Source organism: Pagrus pagrus, assembly GCF_965226575.1.
Source record: "Pagrus pagrus genome assembly, chromosome: 14".
Lineage (NCBI taxonomy): Eukaryota > Metazoa > Chordata > Actinopteri > Spariformes > Sparidae > Pagrus > Pagrus pagrus.
This window is the reverse complement of record NC_140198.1, coordinates 17,873,576-17,889,108: the sequence shown is the minus strand read 5'-3', so window position 1 is coordinate 17,889,108 and position 15,533 is coordinate 17,873,576. Positions and strand designations below refer to the sequence as shown.

Below are 15,533 nucleotides of genomic sequence, written 5' to 3'. Positions count from 1 at the left end.
TTCTGCACCGAGGTTCTGTTTTAATATGAAAAATGATTACAGTAACACTAGTAAAATACCCTTATACATATCCTTGTCTCGATTAGTTGTTAGTTCCTGATGTTTACAGTTGTAGTAACCACTGCTGGGGAGTAGTGAACTACATGTAATTTAACATCAGTAACAAAGTATTTGTACCTTGTAACTTTCCACCTCTGCTGGCATGTGACTTTTTTGAATTATACTTTGTTAGATTTTTCTAAATAGCTTTAGTTTGCCAAACTAGATTTATCCCTCAGGTAGCTTTGCTGTGGTTTATGCAAAGCTACGGTTTCTAAGTAGCTTCCCCAACACTTGTGGTCACACATAAGAACTCTCCTCATTACATTGAACAACACTTCCCCTAACTCACCCTGTCTGTTACTGAGAATATATTTCTCCTTCCTTGTCTGCAGATATCGACGAGTGTTCTTTGTTCGCTGATGAAATCTGTAAGAAGGGTCACTGTGAGAACACGCTGCCGGGCTACGAGTGCTACTGTCAGCAGGGCTTCTACTATGACAGCAACCTTCTCGAGTGCATTGGTAAGTACCTGGATACAAACTGTAAATAAACACTTTGTTTAAATTTGTAAAGACAGAACAGTTTGTAGATGTTTGGATAGATTCATGTTGTTCTTCATGGTTGTATCTTCCCCTTCAGACGTGAACGAATGCCACGATGAGTCTAAATGTATTAACGGTCAGTGCGTCAACACCGAAGGCTCCTTCTACTGCAACTGTAACCGGCCCTGGACTCCAGACATTAACAAGAAGATGTGTCTGATGGCAACAATAGCAGGTGAGTAAATGTGTCCCTACTGCATCCATGTAGCTACTGGAGGAAATATCTCGAGCTGTGAGTAAACCCTCTTGTTCTGCAGATGTGAATGAGTGTGAGGACCCAGCCAACTGTAAGAACGGCCACTGTGTGGACACTCCAGGGTCGTACTACTGCATCTGCTCTCCGCCCTGGATGCTGGCCACCGACCGTAACAGCTGTGTGACTCCTGAGGAGCAGGCTGGTGAGTGCAGACACTCAGTAGGAGGGTTATAAAGAGCAACAAGGCAGTGGTGGGCAACAGCAGTTTATTCTGGAAAAAGCAAAAACAAAGTGTTGGCTGTCTGCGCTTGTGGGAAGCAGTATATGTGAGACAAAAGTGATTTCCGTGCCAAGAGGAAAAAAGGCGGTGAAGGAATCTACTAACCTTTTTGTAGGTGTTATTTTACTAACCAGAGGCGAGAAGAGACATTGAGCTTTACAGGTCCTGACAACAGAGAGGTATTATCATCATCAAGTTATGTTTTGTAAGCACAGTTAAAGATGTTCATATATTATGTGAGCATGCTGAATGAGGCTGCATGTCATATATATGATATCGCATTTTAGTGGCTGAAGAGGATTTTGTGTAATCTGAGATTTACAATTTAGATTTTGGGGGAAATACATTACAAAGGAACAACCCTGAAAGTGCCAAAAGTATTTGTTACATATATCAATGGCAGGATAATGATAGTGGAAGAAGTATTATAGAGCCGTCTTAAGCTAAACCACATAACGGCACAAGTAAAAGTAATGCCATAGGTACACATTAAGATGAAAAAAACATATAGAACTGAAATAAAATAGTGGTGTTTAAATATCCCATTTATACCCCATCGAATCATGATTTACTGTAATTGTTGTCTGAATTGCTGAAGCATTATTCACAAATATGAAATATTATATTATATTAAAAATTCTGGTCAAACACCAGATTGGAAAAAAAGGTAGTTGTTGCATCACAAGACCTGAAGCTGTTGTTCTGGCATTATTGATGAAGAGGATCTGAACAGATCGCCACCTGATACTGAGATGGACTACATTCACCTTATCATTGAGTCAAGGTTTGCTGATAACATGGCCAGGAGTTGGGGACGTGCAATTAAAGAAAGGATGGCTGATTTTCATGCGGCTGTGCTACGACAATTTTTGGAATTGTTGTCAGGGAAATGTGGTCAACTCTGTTCTTGTTACACTCAGGATGGGATATGTGTTTGCATTCTTGCTTTAAGGCCAAACGTGTTCAAGGTCAGACTCTGAAGTCCAACAACTGTGTCCTTTAACTACTTTGTTTGTCATATTTATAGACACACCTGAGCCAATGTCTGGAAACTTCCTCTTTGGTGACAGTGAGGTGCTGTTATTTGCGGATGATGCTGTCCTTTTCGCAAGTGGCCATCAATGTTTACTGTAGCTGTTTACAGCTGAGTGTGGCACTGCTGGGACAATAGTCAGTGCCTCTGAGTTTGAAACTGTGGTTCCCTGTTCATTTATAAAGTTGCCACTGTGCTCTGAGCAACTGGTGTGTTATCCTGGAGGCTGTTTATATAAAGATCTTTTGATATACATAGTTATATAGAGATATATTCCTGAGTATGACCCTTTCTTCTTTATATAGACTTTGGTTCCCTCCCACAAAGGAGAGCATTACAGGAGGTGACAGGAAAGGAACAGGCTAAAGTTAAGTAGTCCAGGAAACACTCTTATTTATGATCTTGACATTAGCCACTAGTGAGAGACACTGGCTATAATAATGCAGACTTTCAGTTGGCTGTGATTTTAAAAACAGAACAAAAATGTGCCCTTTTGAGCCTCACCTATGGTTACACTCTTTGGGTAGTGAGTGACTCAAGTGTGGATACAAACAGCCAAAACAGGGTTTTCCCACAGCTGTGCTGCAATTCAGAGGGACCTCCATATCAAGCAGCCGCATCTTGGCTTTGAAAGGAGCCACTTGAAGTGGTCCGAGCACCTGGGAGCCTCCTTTTGTTTGCATTCAGACAAACAGAGAAAAGCTGTGAGATAACATCTTAGGTATGGATGACTCTGGTCTCCCTGTTACCGCCATGGCCATGACATTAGTACGACTAGAAAATGAATGAATGGATGAACACTGATTAGCTTCAAACCAACTTTTGCAATCACCTGTTATTAATTTTAGGGAAGCATTTCATGAAAATTGATGGTAACTGTGCACTCATCCCGAAGTCTTCTGTACTTCTGCTGGGAACTGAAATACTAAGGGAACCCACAGTTATTCTTTAGTCGAATCAATGAGTTGTTTCAAATTGTGGTCTTGGGACTGAGTGAATGTGATCTGTCTTGTCCTGTAATGACTTGGATTTATAAAAGTTGGACTAGAAGAGTTGTAAATCTCTATTTAGATCTTTATTTTTAATATGCCTTCTGAATGCATACTAGACCCTCAGGTTTCTATCTAGTGATATGCTGACACTTGAATAAAGCGAAGAAAAAACAGAAACAAATAAATATTAGAAACTTGTTGCTCCCACATCACAGTACACACTGGCCTGAATGTCAGTATCATTTTCTCTGCAAACTGCCTGCAAACATCTTGGCACATAAAAAGATTCCTCAGTTACAGTGTTGCTGGAACCAGGTTTCCTGTTTTAACCTGCAGCATTTTTGCAGATTTCACAGTGTGGTTGCATGTTTACCAGAGGCCAACTGCAGTATTATGCATGACCAAATCTCATTTTGCCATAAGCAGAACCTTGCATGCAACATTTATGGAAGAAAAACCGGACATACAGGTGGTGGACACAATAAACCGCTGCGATATCACTGCAATGAATGCTGCATCTGAGGGTGAAGATGTTCAGTTTTTGTTGAGATTCAACTCTCTGCAGCCTGTTAAAGTTATCTGGTATTGATATGTGACTGAGGCTGACTAAAACATAAAGTGCAATGCAAAAACATCACAGCCTCAACAATTAGCACACAGCTGAATCAAAGTATTTGTGAAACAATTTCAGGAAAAACTGAACATTACAGTATAGTTTATTGCAGGATTGTTGTACAGAATTTCCTTATGTAGCAGAGTCACTTCTCTATTATTGTGTCCACCACCTGCAGACTAAGAGCTGGCCCCAAGCAGATGTTCATACTGTAACCAGTGTCTGTGGTGCCCTTTGCAGATGTGAATGAGTGCCAGGACCCCTCGTACTGTAAGAATGGGAGGTGTGAGAACACGCCCGGCTCCTTTCACTGTTTTTGCGACCCTCCCCTCACCTTCAGTGCAGCGCTGAAACAGTGCGTCTATGACGGTGGGTAAAATGAGCGTCAGCTCTCCCGAGCATGACCGCGAGCATGATCAAAATGAGTTTTGGCTTACATCTGCCGCTCATCTTGCTCCTTGTAATTCCTCCCAGTTTGTGTCCCATCTGGCCTGCACTGCCATTTTCCCTCTTACCCACTTTATAGAGACAGCTCCCATTCTTGGAGAGATACCTTATTAAGCATACAAATCGAAAGTACGCATTTATGCACACAAAGCAATATCAGAGTATGTTCCGTGTGAGAAAAAGTGATTACTTTTATTACTTTGATTGCATTTTCTCTGCATGTCTCTTTGCCACAACAATTTGTGTCTCTTTTGTCTGTGTTATTATAGATGATGAAATTGATTTGTTCTGGCAGAGAAAAGACAAACTCAGCCTTTGAAAACAAAATATTTCATGCAGAATGGCCTGAGCTCACTGCTGATAATTTTGCATGAAAGATATGCGATTCACAGTACGTTATGTGTTTGATGCCAGCGGTCTTCATTCATACTGAGCAATGACTGTCATCAATATGGCTGATTTAACATCTGTTAATGTGATGCATTGTATCCAGAAGACAACAAATAACACTGAGCACTAATATATTCTATCTACACAATTACATTAAACATGTAATATATATATACATATAATTGTGATCCACAAACATTGATCTGTAACAATAAGCTGTTTGGCCAATGACAGTAAACTGTCAGCATATCTTCATCATCAATGCAACAAAAGCAGCCATCATTTTCTTTCATGTCAACCAAACAACATTGCAAGCTGCACCCATGTTTTACTTGTAAGCACAGAAACCTGTAAGTGCATGAAAGATTATTGTTGAGGAAAATCAGTTCTGATAGTTCAGCCCAGGATTTCTCTGCAAAAAAAACATGTCCACGGGCGTCTCATTATCATTATCTTACCCTTAATGTAATTACAGCAGTGTATTTGACACTTGAAACAAGAGACGCTTCAAGAATTTCAAGCAACTCCTCACTCCTGATAATTGTTATCAGGTTGCCACATGCACTGTACATTAATATTCACAAATACTCGCTGTATATGTACTATACATTAACACTCATGGACATGGCAGTGACATTAAATATGATAGCAATGTGAAGTTGGTTCTCATTTCTAGATAGGACATTGTTTTTATTTGAGTTTGGTAACTTTTAAAAACATATTTTAATATCATTTTTTATAGTTTAAAGTATGATCAATAATGTAATGTATGAACTAATTTCCACGGGCCATGACTAGATCTCCATACTGTACAATATACTGTATATTATTAGGTATACTGTTGAAAAAGTGTTATAGCTACTGTGTACAGGCACCCACTGTGATATGGGCTGGACTAGTTTCTGCTCTTTTGCTAATACGTTCTGCTACCCCCAGCCATAATAAATGTATTGAAACGAATCAAAGGATGATACATTTTATACACTTTGTTGCAGTTTCCCTCTGATTTCTAAATATTTTATATATATACTGCACATCATCCTTCATTTGTAAGTAGATTGAGGGTGCCAAAAACACACATTTATCCTTTAAAGGTGCAATATGTAAGAATTTTCCACCTGAAATTATACTCCAAAAAAAGCGGGAGCAGCATATCACCAGAGTTACCGCCTACTGCTACTAACCGGAGCCGCTGTTAGCTCAGTTAGTCGTTAAGATAGCAGTCCGGACTGGGAGCTTTTTAGCACTGGGAAAGTGTTAGTGTTAGTGTTAGTGTACACCTTTAGCAAAGGACCTTTGGACCGGGATGGGAAGAGGCTAGCTGGTTAGCATGCTAACTTCAACAGATATCTCTGCAACACATACACAGACGTCATAAAATCAAAACGGTTCTTTCTTTACATCCTGTTGATAATTTTAGTACATTTTTATGTCTTTCACGAAAAATTCGGACACTTTGCACCTATAAGTTACAAATTTACACACTGTATTTCGTTTATTTGGACGTCTTCCACTGGCTTACATAACACTGCTTTACTTAGGATGGCTGAATGTGGCTTCCTGTACTGTAATCGAAATGGATAAAACCCAAAAGTGTCTGAATGTAATGTTTGTACCTGTAATTGTTATTTATCCTCCTTTTCACCCAGATCGTACTGCAGCCCACAAGGACGTGTGTTTCCTGCAGGTTGACGAGGGCTTGATCTGCAGCGAGCCCAGGAACGGCATGGTGGTGACCTACTCAGAGTGCTGCTGTCACTACGGTCGGGGCTGGGGGCCCGAGTGTAACACCTGTCCGCCCAGAAACTCAGGTTAGCTAAGGACACTGACGACCAGACTAGTCTCTCAACTCTGACCAACGCTGCAGCTTTTCCTCTCTTTTGATCTAAAAAGACGATTATCTCCTTGTGTTCAGAGATGTTCAGTCGACTGTGCGAGATGCATCTGGAGACTGAGTCTGATGGGGAGCAGGATTTCCTGGCAGCTTTTGCCAACTACAACCCTGGTAAAAACCCTGGTAAATTGTCAATGTACAATCATGTCAGACAAACTCATTAATTAGCCCCGAACCAACCCCTCATTTTCTGATCTCTTTCTGTCCCACATTTCCTCTTCTCCCCTGCCCGTTTGTCTGTAAAAGGTGACAGTTCAGAGGAGGATTCGGATGAATGCAGCTGTGCAAATGGCCGCTGTGTCCGCTCCTACCTGGGCACCATGTGTGAATGTAACACAGGCTTTAGGCTGGACCACTCCCGCACCCGCTGTATAGGTTTGTACCTGCTAGTTACAAAAATACCTCTTTTTCGTCATCGACTTATTGCAATTCAAGGAATATACAAAGGGCAGTGAATTACATGTATCAGGTTACAAAAAATACATCACTATAGTCAAACCAGATTACGTTTGAAAAATGTTTAATTAGTATATATTTACATTGTCATTGATCACTTTATTCCATTTTTGATTTCATCTTTAAGATAAAGCAATTTGAAAGTTATGAAACTATTTTTAATGATGGACAACGCTCTATTAACTCTACTACCGTGCTGGGTTTCCTAGACAAGTGCTCCCCTTTGTGGCGGACCTGTTCAGAGTAATATTTGATTTTGTTTTTTAATGATGATTTATGTATAATTGAGTTTTTTATTGCTTTTTATTTACATTAAAAATGGAATGAAATGAAAGCGCTCCCTTTGGGTTAAAACAGCATGTCCTCCATGTGGGTGGCCTTATATTGTTTTTTATATGGGTAATTTGATTTGACCAACTGTAAGTGCTGAATGTTCAAATTGCATTTTGTTGCCAACTTTTGTGGCTGCATCCATTTTTTTTTGCTTCAGGTGAAATATTATTGATGTTTGATTTTGAAGTAATCCACGAGTAATCCAAAAGTATTTAGAATATATATCGTTTTTTGTAATCTGATGGATTGTTACTAATTACAAAAAATGCCATATTATTTAGTTAGTAACCATGTAGCCAACAGAGGTATATGCACTGACTTATATGTGCGGGAGCTTTGTATTCAGCACTGTTGAGTGATGTTTCATTTCCTTTTTTGCATCTTACAATACATATTATTAAGTGCTTGTGTTTGTTTCTTTCAGACATCGATGAGTGTGCAGAACCAGGAGCTCGTGTCAGTCCGTGTAGGAACGCTCGCTGCGTCAACACTGCTGGCTCATACAAGTGCTACTGCAAAAACGGCTTCATGGCCTCACGCAGGCCAAACCAATGTGTCCGTCGCAGAGCTCGGTAACCTCTGCGTGTCACTCTGTTTGGCCCTATCGACAGTATGCAACACACACAAAACACATGCTGTACATACACTTGTGTCTCACAGTACGAAAAGGGGACTGCATGTGCGCAGTGAACCTAAAGACATGAGATCTCATCAGGAGTCAAATCATAGCTCATTGGCTCATGAAATGTACAAAAACATATCATTGTCAGCTCCTCTTTCACATCTCACATTTAAAGAAATAATCAGTACTGAAAAGGAAAATGTTTGTTGTTTGTTAAACATTTTTGTAATTATTGTTTTTTAAAACTGTTTTTTGTTAAGTTTAAATTGTGCATTTTTGTGATTTTTTTCATTGATCTCCCTGTTGCAGTGATATTTCATTCTTAATTTGAATCTCTGATCCTCAAGCCACCTCTTGTTTTATTAAAAGTATATTATGCAGGATTTGTTGTTGCTGTGTAAAACACACCATTCAAAGTTGGCCCCTCCACCCCGGCTCAGCAGGTGAGAGAGAGAGCAGCAGTGGTCGAGAGAGCTACTGTAGAGGGTGAATGAAGAGAGGGAGCAGCAAAAGCGAGAACAAAGCAGTAAATCTGAGAAGTAAAATGTTATTTTTTTCAGATTTTTTCACAGCAATTACGTTCAAAAGTACAGATAAACACACTCACATCTCCGCACATCCCTTCACATTTCGTGTGAATGCAGTCAAAGCACGCTACATCCTGTACTCTTTTTGACTATCTGCTTTGTGTGTGTGTGTGTGTAGCCCCACCCTCAATCAAACGGACACACAGACCTGCAGCTCTTTATGGCTAACAGAGAGCACAGCAGAGAGACGCAGACAGCGATGTAACCTGGTCGCTACGTTTTTAGAGTTCCAACCTCACACCCTGCTTGCTGTTATTGGCTGGAAGTCACGTACCACTGTCCAAAGGGTGACGCCCAGAAACGTCTTGAACACAGCAAAACACTAAGAGAATAAGAACACAAAGGCAGAGGGCAGGGTCTCTGCAAAAACAGACCGCACACTTCTAGTGGGTCATTGGTGAGGATTGAGAGGCATTATTTTTTTGTATGATCCAATTCACTTTTTTTTAAGGAAAATCCTGCGTAGTATACCTTTTAAGGAAATGTGTTTCAAAGATCTCTATCTGGTATTCCTGGTATTCACCTCAGCCCAGTCAATATTTTACCGTATTCCCCTTACATTCCCATTTGAGTACACATTCTTTCATGTTTAATTCTAAATCAACATCATCTGACTTGTGTTTTGTAACCACACATTTCTTATTTTGTGTTATTGTACAGTTTGACTGGTGGATCAGCAGTTTTTGTAAGAATGGTCCCCGTCCTAACCCCTGTTTATTTGTTGATGTAAAATATGAGAAACCTGAAGTTTTTGTATAATTTGACATGTGCACCTAAGTGGACTGTAAGCTAGACAAACAAGGTCATGCACTTAGTAATGGATATAGTGGGAATGTTTGCTACAAACCAAGAAAGTTTGACATCTATTGTCATGATTGCTGCAAGTATTTAGAAAACCAAAGACGCCGTTGAGATAAAAAGAATTTCATTATTAAAAAAAAAAGATGTCAACCAGTCATGCATTTGTTTTTCTTGTGTTTGGAGGTGTTATGTTTTGTTCACGCTCACGAAAACATCTAATGTTAACAGAAAACAGATCAGACACATTCAGTCAGAGTTCGCAAACGGCCAGTTGAAGAAGTAATGGGGGACGGCACTGTGGATGATTCAGTGTTGCCTTTCAAGCACACCTAGAAAGCAAATAAACTGAGCACATGGCGGGGTCTCCATGGGTTTTCCATTGGGTTTACTTCTCTACTCTTTTGCTTCAATGTACAAATCTTTAACATTCATAAGCTGAATTCATTTAACACATTTTGTTGTTTGCATGTTATTTTGTTTTGACATTTATATCGCTTAAAGTGAGTGTTATTTGCTCCTTCAACCGACAACATTGCAGTGTTATATTATGTCAAACCAGGTATTTAGCAGCATAAATAAGTATTTTTCATTTTATTTTAGCAGTGTCTTATCACCATGAACAGAAATGTTTTAAGTATTAAAATGAGAGAAATATGCTCTTCCTTCAGTGCTGCTAGTTCATGGAGATCTCTATAGAATTGACTGCTTCCAAATGGTTGATGAAACCTGTTAAATGCGATTCTCTTCAATCTGAAATCTTACACTGTTTTCTAAGATATCAGTCTAACTAAATCCCTATTGTCCCTATAGGGTATGCTAATATAAGCTACAGGTTGTCCAAGAAAGGTGATGTTTTTATTGACCCCAAATAACCCCATCTGATTTTACTTTGATTAGACTCTTAATCTCAAGCCCCTCAAGAGTTATGTTTATGCTAATGAAGTAGTGAATATGGGAGAGTAGACCAAAAAGGTGACATCAGCTACCTGAACAAAAGCACCATCTTGAGGCTTCTTTGTGTTATTATAACTTCTACCAGAAACCACAGTAAACATAGAGTTCAGCTTCACGCCCAGATGCTTTTCATCAATGAAGACTGGTGAGTGGCAGCACTGTTTGTTCAAGTCATGTTGTCCAGACTACAGTGTGTCCCACAAGTGAAGGATTCATTTGCGGTGGGTGACACCTGCCAAGGGAGGGTGGAGCGCTGCGTTAACACTCAAAACTAACTTCAAATGACTTCCTATGTATTCCATTTATTTTATTTGCAACCTTTCTTGTTTAATTTGTTGTTTCTTCTTTTACAGTGACTGTTGTTATTTTAATACTGTTATCCAGCCATATCTTTCTCTTAATTCATTTCCAACATTTTCACAATCATCATGATGGTTCATTCTTTTGCTCTTTTGTTTTATTTATATTGAATTTGTCCTTGTTGTTATGAAATAAAATTGTTTAAGCAGTGCTGTTATACTGACATGACCATAAATTGATAGATATGAATTTGATTTCACACAGTTCTCTGTCTTCAGTGGAAAGTACACAGTAGCGATGAGTGAAATGCGTTGACTGGATGTGTTTTTAGTTTGATTTTGTACAAACATCTTCTCTTTTTTGACATTAAGTCTAACTTAGGCTATTGTTGTGATAAAACAAACTTCCCTTTGAGAAAATACACAATATCATCAGTAGGTTTGAATAAAGTAGCATCAGATGGCTAAAAGATATGGAACATTATTTTAAGGGGGGGCCTATAGTTCAGCCAGAAATGAAACAGCTATATGCTGTATTAAATGATTTTCCTCATTTTTCAAAGTGTATAAACATAACACAGCCCAGCTAGTCTTCTGTAAAGAGACTGAGATTTAAAAATACAACTTTCAGTTTAGGCTTGTTTATACAGGTGATATCAAGATGCTGTAAGTTTACAAACTGCAGGCTGATATGAAGACAAAAACCACATTTTAATGTATGAAACATTTGATTTCCGAGGTGAATAGTGACTTTATACACAGATATATAGAGATACAGCCCAGCAGGCGACATGATCACAACGTTCGATCACAACATTATTTCAAACATAAACAAACTCCCAGGCGACCGAGACTAGCTGCAGCCATTTTAAAACATTTTCACTCGACATTTAACGGAGAAACACGACCTCTATCGACCACTGTTTTCATCCTGACATCAACTAGCTGACAACTAACAAGGACCGAGGCTGTTTCAGCATGGCACATGTGAGATGTTTCCTATAATCCACCTGTTTTGCTATATATTTCTGCGTTCAGGCATTCTGAAGCTCTTATATAAAAAAAGTGATAAACGCCTTTTCGGGGTAAAATCATGAAATTTGACAGACTTTTGACAAACTTATGTCTATAAAGACCCAAAATGACAGGGCACAGGTTTAGACCAGGTTTGACTGACAGTAAGACGATTTTGAGCGAGTATTAATAAATTAGGCTAAAGCTAGCAAAAAGAGTCATGAAACCGAAATAGACTCAAAACAGAAATACATTTTGAACGATTCATCAGGATCCTCTCTTCTTTTATGATCAATGTCTATCATCAAAACTAGTAATAGGCTATATAAATGTGTATTTTATCAACAATCAGTCACCCAGCAAGTTACTTGGTGTGGTTTTCTTAAAATTATTCAAACAGTTATTCTCTCAAGGAATATTATTCTCTAAACACAGACAACCTACTGAGGGTAAAGGGAATAATGTTGATTAATATTGATTAGGTATCATGTGAATTTGTTGTAAAATATACAGTAAATTAAGTTAAAGTTAATGTTTATAGGCTCTGAAACTTGGCTACTGTCTCCATCCTCTCATCTGTTCCTTTATTAATCCTATTAGCGTGATAAAAACTAATAACAGCCTATTAGAACTTTTTAAACAGCTTGTGAGAGATTTAAAATACATTCAATTTGCATTAACACTCAAAACTAAGTTCAAATGACTTCCTATGTATTCCATATATTTTATTTACAACCTTTCCTGTTTAATTTGTTGTTTCTTCTTTCACAGTGACTGTTGTTATTTTAATACTGTTATCCAGCCATATCTTTCTCTTAATTCATTTCCAACATTTTCACAATCATCATGATGGTTCATTCTTTTGCTCTTTTGTTTTATTTATATTGAATTTGTCCTTGTTGTTATGAAATAAAATTGTTTAAGCAGTGCTGTTATACTGACATCACCATAAATTGATAGATATGAATTGATTTCACACAATTCTCTGTCTTCAGTGGAAAGTACACAGTAGCGATGAGTGAAATGCGGTGACTGGATGTGTTTTTATTTTTATTTTGTACAAACATCTTCTCTTTTTTGACATTGAGTCTAACTTAGGCTACTGTTGTGATAAAACAAACTTCCCTTTGAGAAAATACACAATATCATCAGTAGGCTTGAATAAAGTAGCATCAGATGGCTAAAAAATATGGAACATTATTTTAAGGGGGGGCCTATAGTTCAGCCAGAAATTAAACAGCTATATGCTGTATTAAATGATTTTCCTCAGTTTTCAAATTGTATAAACATAACACAGCCCAGCTAGTCTTTTGTAAAGAGACTGAGATTTAAAAATACAACTTTCAGTTTAGGCTTGTTTATACAGGTGATATCAAGATGCTGTAAGTTTACAAAGTGCAGGCTGATATGAAGACAAAAACCACATTTTAATGTATGAAACATTTGATTTCCGAGGTGAATAGTGACTTTATACACAGATAGAGATACAGCCCAGCAGGCGACATGATCACAACGTTCTATCACAACATCATTTCGAACGTAAACAAACTCCCAGGCGACCGAGACTAGCTGCAGCCATTTTAAAACATTTTCACTCGACATTTAACGGAGAAACACGACCTCTATCGACCACTGTTTTCATCCTGACATCAACTAGCTGACAACTAACAAGGACCGAGGCTGTTCCAGCATGGCACATGTGAGATGTTTCCTATAATCCACCTGTTTTGCTATATATTTCTGCGTTCAGGCATTCTGAAGCTCTTATATAAAAAAAAGTGATAAACGCCTTTTCGGGGTAAAATCATGAAATTTGACAGACTTTTGACAAACTTATGTCTATAAAGACCCAAAATGACAGGGCACAGGTTTAGACCAGGTTTGACTGACAGTAAGACGATTTTGAGCGAGTATTAATAAATTAGGCTAAAGCTAGCAAAAAGAGTCATGAAACCGAAATAGACTCAAAACAGAAATACATTTTGAACGATTCATCAGGATCCTCTCTTCTTTTATGATCAATGTCTATCATCAAAACTAGTAATAGGCTATATAAATGTGTATTTTATCAACAATCAGTCACCCAGCAAATTACTTGGTGTGGTTTTCTTAAAATTATTCAAACAGTTATTCTCTCAAGGAATATTATTCTCTAAACACAGACAACCTACTGAGGGTAAAGGGAATAATGTTGATTAATATTGATTAGGTATCATGTGAATTTGTTGTAAAATATACAGTAAATTAAGTTAAAGTTAATGTTTATAGGCTCTGAAACTTGGCTACTGTCTCCATCCTCTCATCTGTTCCTTTATTAATCCTATTAGCGTGATAAAAACTAATAACAGCCTATTAGAACTTTTTAAACAGCTTGTGAGAGATTTAAAATACATTCAATTTGCATTAACACTCAAAACTAACTTCAAATGACTTCCTATGTATTCCATTTATTTTATTTACAACCTTTGTTTAATTTGTTGTTTCTTCTTTTACAGTGACTGTTGTTATTTTAATACTGTTATCCAGCCATATCTTTCTCTTAATTCATTTCCAACATTTTCACAATCATCATGATGGTTCATTCTTTTGCTCTTTTGTTTTATTTATATTGAATTTGTCCTTGTTGTTATGAAATAAAATTGTTTAAGCAGTGCTGTTATACTGACATCACCATAAATTGATAGATATGAATTGATTTCACACAATTCTCTGTCTTCAGTGGAAAGTACACAGTAGCGATGAGTGAAATGCGTTGACTGGATGTGTTTTTATTTTTATTTTGTACAAACATCTTCTCTTTTCTGACATTAAGTCTAACTTAGGCTATTGTTGTGATAAAACAAACTTCCCTTTGAGAAAATACACAATATCATCAGTAGGCTTGAATAAAGTAGCATCAGATGGCTAAAAGATATGGAACATTATTTTAAGGGGGGGCCTATAGTTCAGCCAGAAATTAAACAGCTATATGCTGTATTAAATGATTTTCCTCAGTTTTCAAAGTGTATAAACATAACACAGCCCAGCTAGTCTTCTGTAAAGAGACTGAGATTTAAAAATACAACTTTCAGTTTAGGCTTGTTTATACAGGTGATATCAAGATGCTGTAAGTTTACAAACTGCAGGCTGATATGAAGACAAAAAAACACATTTTAATGTATGAAACATTTGATTTCTGAGGTGAATAGTGACTTTATACACAGATATGATACAGCCCAGCAGGCGACATGATCACAATGTTCTATCACAACATCATTTCGAACGTAAATAAACTCCCAGGCGACCGAGATGAGCCGCAGCCAAAAACTAATTTTTTACCAAATATCTTCTGACTTGAAGCAGTACAAGGTTAATATGCAATCAGTATGTTTTGATGGTGTGTTTATGTGACAGAAGATTAAAAGTTGGGTGTGTTTCTGTCTTCAGATTGACCAGCGTTTCACTTGGACTTCTGTCTTCTTGCCGGACCCCAACCGGCCCGACTTCCCTAGGCTGATACTTCGAAGGGTACCGGTACCAGCCCAGTCCAGAAGTTCCTCCCCAGAGTCAACATTCAGGTCCCATCAGAGCACACCTCCGGGCTCTCCCTCTAACTCTTCCTATAACTCTTCTGCAACCTCCTCACCCACCTCGTCCTTCTCTTCTTCTGCCTCTACCTCCTCCTCCTCCTCTTCCTCCTCCTCCTGCTGTGACATGATGTGACGTGCTGTCACATCATGTCACAGCAGTGGCGTGATGTGATGTGATGTGATGTCACTTGATGTGCTGTGACGTGCTGTGACGTGCTGTGATGTGATGTACTGTGATGTGAAGTGACGTGCTGTGGCGTGATGTACCGTGAGGTGATTTGCTGTGAAGTGATGTGCTTTGATGTAATGAATACACCAAAAAGAACAGAAGAAAAACGTGATGTGCTGTGATATGCTGTGCTGTGACGTGCTGTGAAGTGAAGTGATGTGCTGTGCTGAAAAAAAAAAG

At 38.3% G+C, this 15,533-nt stretch overlaps 1 protein-coding gene across 10 annotated transcripts in view; it reads left to right on the top strand.

Annotated features, from left to right (window-relative positions):
• Positions 1-9,441, top strand: part of ltbp3 (latent transforming growth factor beta binding protein 3) — a 41,873-nt gene extending 32,432 nt beyond the window's left edge. For 6 of the 10 annotated variants that reach the window (XM_084374099.1, XM_084374093.1, XM_084374098.1 and 3 more), the window contains 8 exons: positions 435-563; positions 682-819; positions 902-1,042; positions 3,999-4,127; positions 6,245-6,406; positions 6,511-6,612; positions 6,736-6,864; positions 7,703-9,441. In XM_084374099.1, the coding sequence (XP_084230225.1) occupies positions 435-563; positions 682-819; positions 902-1,042; positions 3,999-4,127; positions 6,245-6,406; positions 6,511-6,612; positions 6,736-6,864; positions 7,703-7,854 (1,082 nt within the window). In that variant the 3' untranslated portion in view covers positions 7,855-9,441. The remainder of the gene's footprint in view (positions 1-434; positions 564-681; positions 820-901; positions 1,043-3,998; positions 4,128-6,244; positions 6,407-6,510; positions 6,613-6,735; positions 6,865-7,702) is intronic. The other 4 variants (XM_084374092.1, XM_084374096.1, XM_084374094.1 and 1 more) reach the window with 2 other exon arrangements.
• The last annotated feature ends 6,092 nt before the right edge of the window (positions 9,442-15,533 follow it).